The following is a 10004-nucleotide window of genomic DNA, read 5'->3' as shown; positions in this document are numbered from 1 at the left end:
ACCACAGCATTTCTGACAGTGGTAGCTTAGGGAAACCACCAGACTAAGAATCAAGAAGTCTGTATTTTAGGACCACTCTTAGATTTACTAGTTGAGTAAGTTAGTTGCTTCTCTAAGCTTCATTGTGTTATTTGTAAAATGGGTAAAATAAGCCGTGCTCTCACTGGGCTCTACTGAGGAAGATGAGAGTAAGCTATAAAATGATATGCATGTATAAGGATTAAAGGGTTATCACATGGCATTGTAATGGATACTGTCCCCAAGATATGTTAATGGACAAAGTTTTATGTCTAGAAGTCTACAGATTTAGACACACTCTTCTATATCCATGTAATCACATAGATAACTCACATGAATAGGTTTTAGGGTTTAATTTTTAAAACATCCCTTTGAAGAAGATTCTGCTATTTTTTTATTTCAAATTAATATGAGGGTACAAATTTTTAGGTTACATTGTTCTCACTTCCAAGGTAAAGTTCAAGTTGTAGGAGAGCCCCTCACCCAGCGGGGCGTGCTAAATACTCTCACATTGTGCACATTAGGTGAGATCTCACCAAATGCCCTCCCACCTCCCTCCAATCACTTTCCCTCTCCTCTTCACCTCTCCCACCTTATCTCTCTCTCTTGCTAGACTGTATTTGTTTTATAATTCATATGAGTGTGTAAGTGTTTACATGTTGGTTTCATATTGGTATTGAGTGCAATGGATATTTTTTCCCCCATTCTTGAGGTATTTTACTAAGAAGAATTTTGTTTAATTCCATCTAGGTAAACATAAAAGATGTAAAGTCGCCTTCTTTTTTATGACTGAATGGAATTCCATAGTATACTTTGGTTAATTGAGTTACATGCTCAAAGACACGCAAAAAAGTAGGCAGTGGTGACACTTGAGCTCACGTTTCCCAGCTACAAGACAGAAGCTCTTTCTACAATTTACTGGAACTATAAGAGCAGAGACCAAGTTTACTATATATTCTAAAGTCCTATGGCTCCAGTCTTGGTACATTCCACTTCACAGGGGTACTCTTAAAGTGTTGGTTCTTATTAATAATAGCAGGGTAAGTTTTAAAACTTACATTGGCTTCTGGAAGAACCACTAGCTACTAAGAAAGGACATAAGGTTTTGTTTTCCTAGGAACCCTCTTTGACCTTTTCAGTTACATTCTCACTTTTCCATTTCTTCTTGTCACTGTTATCTACTTAAAATTCAGTTCTCTTTTCTACTCTATTTCTTGTGCATATATTTACTTCTTAACCCTCCTGAGACCACAGAGAAAACTTTCCTAAGCCAAGTTCTCTTCATTCTTGTCTGGGTTCCTTATTTCTGTTGTTACAGTTTAACATGATTTTGGCCAGTCTTCCTTGCCTTTGTCTCTCCCCAAGTGATCTCATTAGGCCTGGTGGCCACAGGCTCATGCTTGATACACCATGTAAATGCCTAAGTAGAAAGACTGTGCACATAGAACAGAAATAGTGCAAGAATGTGGTAATATAGTTTAATGGTTTTGAGAAGCTATAGGACAATAAGGGTCAGTGTTTTTTATTCTGGGCATAGAAAAAACTGACAACCAAAGTTACTCTGCTTTCTTACACTGGCCTCTATTGTTTGAAGCAGTACTGGTAGCCTTCTGCTTCTTTTCCAGGTTCCGATGGAGGAGGCGGTTGCTGGTGATCTCTGCTCCTAATGATGAAGACTGGGCCTATTCACAGCAGCTCTCTGCCCTCAGTGGTCAGGCATGCAATTTTGGTGAGTGGGAATCTCATTATGGCTTTCCCATACTACTCTCCTCCTGGTCAATTCTAAAATAGAACATAGAAGCTTAGATCATCCAAATGATTCCCCCGAGGTTCCCAAACACATACTCTATTATACTGAGTATAAAGTTGCCTTCATACTGGAGCTGTTAGTCAATGTCCATCTCTCCCCCCCCAACCAATATTTGTTTCATTCAAGTGTTTGATATTATTTACTGCTTTACTTTTAATAATCTTTATTATGTTCCCAGTTTGTTGTTTAAAGTTTTGTCTCAAGGTCATAACACTTATGTATCATCACTTACTTAGGTAAGTGTATCATCATTATGTATCATCATTATGTATCATTATGTATCATCACTCCTTAGGTACCATTGTTGGGTTCTTCTCCATAGATTCATTATCTTTTGTAAAATAAAAATGGCCTTGAGAATTAATGTGTTAATTGAAGAAAACTATACCATATTGCCCTTCCGTTAAAAAGGATTTTGATGTACAACTGAGCACTAGGAAGACAGGAAAGATCTGTTAAGTAGAACATTGTTTTGAAGACAATCAGGTTAAAGAGGAAGACAATTAGGTTAAAGAGAAACACAGTTTATGTTTTTGTAGAGAATTGCTTAGTATTCTGAAAACTAACAGATGCATTATTAAGGAAACATTATTATTCTAGTGGCCTGAAAGACCTAGTATTTTGAATATGGATAGACAGTAAAATAAATAGGACAAAGAATTTATTACCAAGCACAATGTAGATAATGACAATTTTAAAAGTAGAAGTCATGATTGAAATCTGAAAGGCGATATGCCTCTGCAAAGGGAGAATTCTGAAAGATTCACTGGGGGAGGGTAGGGAGTAGTTAAGGGCTACATGTTAAAAAATTAGTAATTAGAACATATATGAATAAGCATTATTTTGATACTTCTATTAGGAAGAAGAATCATCTGATAGTTATAAAACCTGTGTTTGATTTTAAAAGGAGGGGCATGTACATTTTGTAAAGCATTAACTGAGTCCCGGTCCTTGTTATGACCCAGTACATGTAAATTATAAGTACATTTCTATTTTAAGATATGAAATAACTCAAAAGAAGGCAGAAAACAAGCTCATAATGGTAAAAGTGATAGAAAAATTCATGAATTTTTACTTACACTACTATTGTCAAGGTTAATAATTTAAGACTTTATATCAACATATGGAAGATTTGATTATATCAGCATCAAATTAAGCATGTTAAATTATCTTAAATTATATATACTCAACAATGGTGCTAGTTAAGGTAGAAGTTCTTAGAGACATTAATGACTCTTGACAATAAGAATATAAATAAAGCCCTAGTTTGTTGACTTTCAAAAGATGCCTTTTCCAGTAGCAATTGAGCAGTGCTTTATGGTTTATCTCTGCACACAGAGCCTATGTCCCCATCAGTGACAGCAAGCCCTCTGTAATATAAAGGAGATGTGAACAAATCATGTCTTCCAGGAATAAATTCATGAGCCTCCCTTTTGAAATCATGACTCACCAATATTTAGAACAGAATGCTTCACTTCTTTGGGAAAAAAGTAAAGATAGAAAAAACATTTTAGGAATAGCATTCTGCCTTGATTTTAGCTTCTCCTTAGAAGAGCTCTCCCATGGCAGTATTCAGTTTTTTCCCCTAAACAATAAGCACTGATAATCTTATTATTAGTTCTGAGATATTACAATGATCAGGTTATGATTTTATCTAAAACCCTGAAATCTTGACCTGAGGACTTGACGGGGGCCCTTGGCCTCTTCACCCTTCTCCTGAATCCCTTCATGTGTTCTTTATCTTCAAAAGAATTCCAACAAGCTACCAGGGCGTTTTAGCCCAGACATGAAGGCAAGCTGAAGTCTTTCCCCTCTGAACCTTCTAAATAAGTGATAAGAACTGACTCTTCAAGCCAGTAAACTCTGGTGTGAGGAAGCAGAACTATTTCTTGAACTATCACAGTAGATGGGATCTGCAGTCTTTTCTCTGAAAGTTATCTGTAACAGCTGTTCTAAATTCAGGCTTGACTTTTTTCAGAGCATGAAAGCAGTTTAGATAATCTCAGACTTTTAAGGTTCCAAGGGCTTTGTTGCTGTTGTTCTTTAGTAGAGTGAGACTCACAGCTTAAGAGCAAAATTCTTCTATTTCCATATACAAAGAAGAAACTTGACTGTTGTTAATACTAAAATTTGCAATTTGTTTTTTTCAATGTTTAAAGGTACGTACTTGTTGAAAGTTTAAAAAATAGATTATTCCATTTAATTAGGTTATGTTGTATATTATTTTTAAATTTAAGAGATTTTTTAACTGTCAGATATTAGGCCTTTGAAGTAAAAGATGACCTAAAATCCTTTCCTCTAATTCTATGGCTTTGTCTTTTTAAACTTTTCTTTCAGGTCTGCGCCATATAACTGTTCTGAAGCTTTTAGGCCTCGGAGATGAAGTTGGGGGAGTGTTAGAACTATTCCCTATTAATGGTAATGTACCATTATCTTAAAATGGTATAAACTAGTTATGTTTAGCTATATGCAAGCAATGGGGATAGCTTTAAGGTGAACACAGTTCAGTGAATCCTCTTTCCAACATGTGTGTGGGTGTGGTGTATGTATACATAAGAAGGACACTGGAGTGCAGTGACTAATATTGTTTTTAATATATAATCATTCAAAGAATAGTAAAAATATCCATTTTCTTAACTAAAATAAATTTTTGGTCTATATAGGGTGTTAATTTTCACAATAGTTTTATGAGGAAAAAAGGTCATATTTTATTGATAATGTTCAACAGATAAGGAAAAAGAGAATCAAAAAGAAAATGACTATGACTAAAGGTTTCAGAGAGCAAATCTCATCCTTCCTTCTAAGACAGTGTGTGCTTTGGCAGAGTGCTAGACAGAGCAGACCCCCCCCAGGAAGTATCAGCTCCTTTTTCCTTCCACTTTCTTCTTTTCACTAATTGCAATAGTTCAAATACATTTATCCAGATCTTAACATAATTGGTATTTTTCAGTTGTCTTTCAAGACAGAGTCTTGCTCTGTCATCTGGGCTAGAGTACTATGGCCTCAGCCTACATCAGCACAACCTCAAACTCCTGGGCTCAAGCAATCCTCCTGCCTTAGCCTCTCGAGTAGCTGGGGCTTCAGACACATGCCACCATATCTGGGTAACTTTTCTATTTTTAGCAGAGACAGAGTCTAGCTTTGCTCAGGTTGGTCTTGAAGTTCTTACCTCAAGTGATCCTCCTGCCTTAGTCTTCCAGGATGCTAAAATTACAGGCCTGAGCTACCACATCCAGCCAGTATTTTTCATTTTTCACATAAAACCTCTTGTTACAAAGAAAAATGTCAAAAAGAAAACTATAAAGATGTAACTAAGCTAATTGGAAATAAACTTTAAAATATAAATATTTGTTAGTGACAAATTTTAAAGAACTTGATCTTGCCGGTTTAAATTAAAGGACTGGTTTTATAACGCTGCTACAGAAGACACATCATGTGCCCCATAGGTTGATCCGAATAACGTTGTAGAACAGTGGGGACACATAGTTTCTAGTAAAAACAACCCCTGCAAACTTCTTTAATGGCATTTTGAGCTAAAGAAGCAGGATCATGGGTCCTCTCTGTTCTCAGTGATTTCCTCTGACTTTGACCAGTTTTCTTGAACACTGACACTTTCTTTAATCCACTAACAAGTACTCTAATGTCATCCTAGGGAGCTCTGTTGTTGAGCGAGAAGACGTACCAGCCCATTTGGTGAAAGATATACGTAACTATTTTCAAGTAAGCCCAGAGTACTTCTCCATGCTTCTTGTTGGAAAAGATGGAAATGTCAAATCCTGGTATCCTTCTCCCATGTGGTCCATGGTGATTGTGTATGATTTAATTGATTCAATGCAACTTCGGAGACAGGAAATGGCCATTCAGCAGTCACTGGGGATGCGCTGCCCAGAAGATGAGTATGCAGGCTATGGTTACCATAGTTACCACCAAGGATACCAGGATGGTTACCAGGATGATTATCGGCATCATGAGAGTTATCACCATGGATACCCTTACTGAACAGAAATATGTAACCTTAGCCTCAGCCAGTTTCTCCTGCAGCTGCTGGAGCCACATGTGGCCAGCTCTGTTCTTCTACACTGCCTACATTCCCTGCCTTTTCCTTTCAGTGTTCTTCAAAGATTAAATAAATAGCAAACTTTCACCTATTCATGAGTTGTTATTAAAGACTTAAGTTATAAAGAAGTTATAAGAGAACTGGAGGGGATCTAATGATGGTACTGAAAATTGGTATTGTTTTCCTTTTCCTATGTAAAGAACATTATTTGGTATATGAAATTCTGTAACATTTATATCTCTTTTCCTTATTTTTGTATTAATTGATAAGTGAAAACTCTGAAAATTAAAAATCACAGTGCAAATATTTTCTGGAAACATCTGAACAGATAGAACAAGGAACAGATAGCTTCTTAACTATTTTTGAAATGGTAGCAGCTCTTTGTATGAGTTTCTGTTATGAAGCTTGATACCACAGGCGTCCAGCAATCTTAGCAATAAAGGCCAGAGAAGGTACCAAACCCACTTTTGTTACTATAGCCCCTTCTGGCCCTGTTTCTGTTATCTTTAGCGTCTTTTCAGACATAGATCAGGGCGTCAGGAAATCCTTACCACAATCTAGCACTGCGAACAGTACTGATGCTTTCAGAATTTTAGCAGGTTGCCATGGAATTACTGACAAAATATCTTGACCCTTTGCACTTGAACGCCTGAATAGCACAGGCATATGTTGGAGATAGATATTCCAGGTTTGTTCTGGACCACTACAATAAAGTGATTATTGCAATAAGGTGAGTCACACATTTTTTTTTATTTCCCAGGGCAAAATAAAAGTTATGTCCACACTATATTGTAGTTTATTAAGTATACAATAGCATTATGTCTAAAAAATGCACAAACCTTAATTTAAAATTACTTCATTAGGCTAGGCATCGTGGCCCATGCCTGTAATCCCAACACTTTGGGAGGCAAGACAGGAGAATCATCTGAGTCCAGGAGCTCAAGACCAGTCTGGGGAATATAACCAGATCTTGCTTCTACAAACTCCATAAACTTTATTCTTGAAAGTATTGACATTCATTTAAGCCTGCATTTTCAGCAAGTTATAATTTTCTTGCTCAGAGTGGGGGTTGCCTTTACATTGATAACTAGTGACTGATCTGGGTGATGGTTGTGGGAGGGTGGGGTGGCTGGGGCAATTTCTTAAAATAACAATGAAGTTTGCTGCTTCAATTGACTCTTCCTTTCCTGAAGGAAGGAACATGCAATGCTGTTTCATAGCATTTTGCTCATAGTAGAACTTCTTTCAAAATTGGAGCCAGTCTTCTCTCTTTTGCTACTCTCTCAACTAAGTTTATATATAATAACATTCTAAATCCTCTCTTGTCATTTCAACAATGTTCCCAGCTTCTTCACCAGGAATGGGTTCCATCTCAAGAAGTCACTTTCTTTGCTCTTCAGGAAGAAGCAAGTCTTCATCTGTTAAAGTTTTATCATGAAACTGCAATTCAGTCAAATCTTCGGGCTCCATTTTTAATTCTGGTTCTCTTGCTATTCCCACCACATCTACAGTTTCTTCTTCCACTGAAGTCTTGAACGACTTAAAGTCATCCATGAGGGCTGGAGTCATCTTCTTCCAAACTCCCATTAATGTAGCTATTTTAATCTCTTCCCATGAATCACAAATATTCTTAATGTATCTAGAATGGAGAATCCTTTCCAGAAGATTTTTAATTTACTTTGCCCAGATCTATCAGAGGAATCACTATCTATGGCAGCTACAGGATTATGAAGTATATTTCTTAAACAGTAGGATTCGAAAGTCAAAATTACTCATCAACTCACAGGCTGCAGAATGGACATATTAGCAGGTATGAAAACATTAATCTCCGTATGCATCTGTATCAGAGCTCTTGGGTGACTAGGTGCACTGTCAATGAACAGCAGTATTTTCATAGGAATATTTTCTTCTGAGCAGCAAGTCTCAATTGTAATGAGAATTAAAATGTTCAATAAATGATGCTGTAAACATATGTGCTGACACATAGGGTTTGTTGTTTGATTTATAGAGAGCAAGTACAGTAGACTTAGCATAATTCATAAGGACCCTAGGATATTTAGAATGGTAAATGAGGAATTGACTTCAACTTAAAGTCAGTAACTGTATAAACCCCTAACAGGAGAGTTAGACTATCATTTGAAACTTTGCAACCAAATGGTATCTTCTTCCAACAGGCAGCTGTTTCTTCTACATTAAAAATCTGTTGTTCAGTGTTGCTACCTTCGTTGATTATCTTAGCTCAATTTTGTTAGGAACTTGTTGCAGCTTCTGCATCAACATTTGATGCTTCATTTTGTATTTTCATAGTATAGAGATGGCTTCTTTCTTTAAACTTCATTAAAGCAGTCTCTCCTAGCTTAAACCCTATTTCAGGATGTTTGGTTTTGATTCCTGGCCAAGATAAGGGCAAAGGGATTCATGATGTGTTGAAAATCTGCAACTACTCTGGTGATCACCAGGGTCACTTTCTTTAATGATGGTTTCCAACTGGCCTAATAGATTAAATAAGCTTGGCTAATTACATGGCCAGAGAGACACAAAAACCCTGCTGGAAATTTTTACTTTGAGCTCTTCCAAAGTCAAGATTTCTTACAAGATCTTGGTGCAAACTGTAGATAATGAAGACAGTGTGGTCTGTGTGTGCAAATAAGGACCTGGGAGCTTATGTATGAAATGTCTCTTGAATCCTCAACATCTGTGCTCTCTTTTTCTTGCTGGACTATATACTTTGCTTTTAAACAAGCCTTATGTGAGCATGCTCTACTGAGTCTGGTGAGTCCTTTCCATATACAAACTTAGGAGATCTTTACAGGGTGGAATATGTTCACACATACACATACACACACACACAACACACACATACAAAGAGTGGCCATAAAGTTTGTGTGCAAATTAAAACTACATACTAATTTAAATTGCACATGAATTTTATAGCCACTTTGTGTAATTTTAGTATAGTTTATAAAACATTAAATCTAAAGTATTAAATATTTTATATATTATATAACAATAAATATAAAAACATAAAAACAATTATACTGTATTTATAAGTATACAATGTAAAAAAATTCTAATAGCCATAGAAAAAACTTGTGCTGTTTCAAGGCACTTTACTTAACCTGACTTCTCACCAAAGCAGGGAGCTTAATCTAAAACAAGGTAATAAACTAAAATTCAAGTGGTAACTCCCTCCTTATAAGCAGGAAATAATATTACCCATATCTATGTAGGATTGGCCCTGAAAGCAATAGTTTCAAGCAACATAGAGGAAAAGCACATTCCCTCATTGCAATTTTCTATGGTTCCTGATTCTCTGACACCTCCTTGAAGCAGCTTTCTTTAGCATAGTAATTTCAAAGATAGCATTCAAACTGTGTCTAGGTTAGAGGTATAGGGTAAGGGGGATTCTACCTGCACCAGTTTGTGGCAAATATTAAGCCCAACTGGAAAGTTGGGGGGGGGGGTCTGTTTGTTTTGAGACAGAGTCTCACTCAGTTGCCCTGGGGTTGAGTGCTATAGCATCACGGCTCATAGCAACCTCAAACTCTCGGGCTTAAGCAATTCTCTTGCCTCAGCCTCCCGAGTAGGTGGGACAACAGCTGCTCACCAAAACCCAGCTATTATTTTTAGAGACAGGGTATCACTTCAGGCTGGTCTTGAACTCCTGAGTTCTGACAACCCACCCACCCGGCCTCCCAGAGTGCTAGGATTACAGGTGTAAGCCACTGTACCTGATGGGACAGTTAAACTCTGTTTAAAGATAAATCTCCAGAAACTTTAAAGATACACATACATATATACATACATACACATACACACCCATAAGGCATTTAAGCTTAAAAAACAGCTTACCAACAAAGAAAAAAAATAGATAAATATTATGTATACATATATACACACATATACATTTCTAATAGAGAAGGGAAACATTTAACATCTTGGTAACACTAGATGATACACAAAAAAGATTTCTGAAGGGGCTCGGTGCCTGTGGCTCAAGCAGCTAAGGCGCCAGCCACATACACCTAAGTTGGCGGGTTCGAATCCCCAGCCCAGGCCCGCCAAACAACAATGATGGCTGCAAGCAAAAAATGGCCGGGCGCTGTGGCGGGCGCCTGT

General features: G+C 37.0%; 1 protein-coding gene across 1 annotated transcript in view; it reads left to right on the top strand.

The window, feature by feature from the left end:
* The window catches only part of CCDC80 (coiled-coil domain containing 80), a 33301-nt gene extending 27325 nt beyond the window's left edge, over positions 1-5976 (top strand). Inside the window, exons 4-7 of the mRNA XM_012810040.1 lie at positions 1055-1058; positions 1613-1747; positions 4166-4246; positions 5481-5976. Of these exons, the coding sequence (XP_012665494.1) occupies positions 1055-1058; positions 1613-1747; positions 4166-4246; positions 5481-5827 (567 nt within the window). The 3' untranslated portion in view covers positions 5828-5976. The remainder of the gene's footprint in view (positions 1-1054; positions 1059-1612; positions 1748-4165; positions 4247-5480) is intronic.
* The last annotated feature ends 4028 nt before the right edge of the window (positions 5977-10004 follow it).

Source organism: Otolemur garnettii, unplaced genomic scaffold (genome assembly GCF_000181295.1).
Source record: "Otolemur garnettii isolate 467f Iridium unplaced genomic scaffold, OtoGar3 scaffold00122, whole genome shotgun sequence".
Classification (NCBI taxonomy): Eukaryota; Metazoa; Chordata; class Mammalia; order Primates; family Galagidae; genus Otolemur; species Otolemur garnettii.
This window is presented reverse-complemented; position numbering and strand designations above follow the sequence as displayed.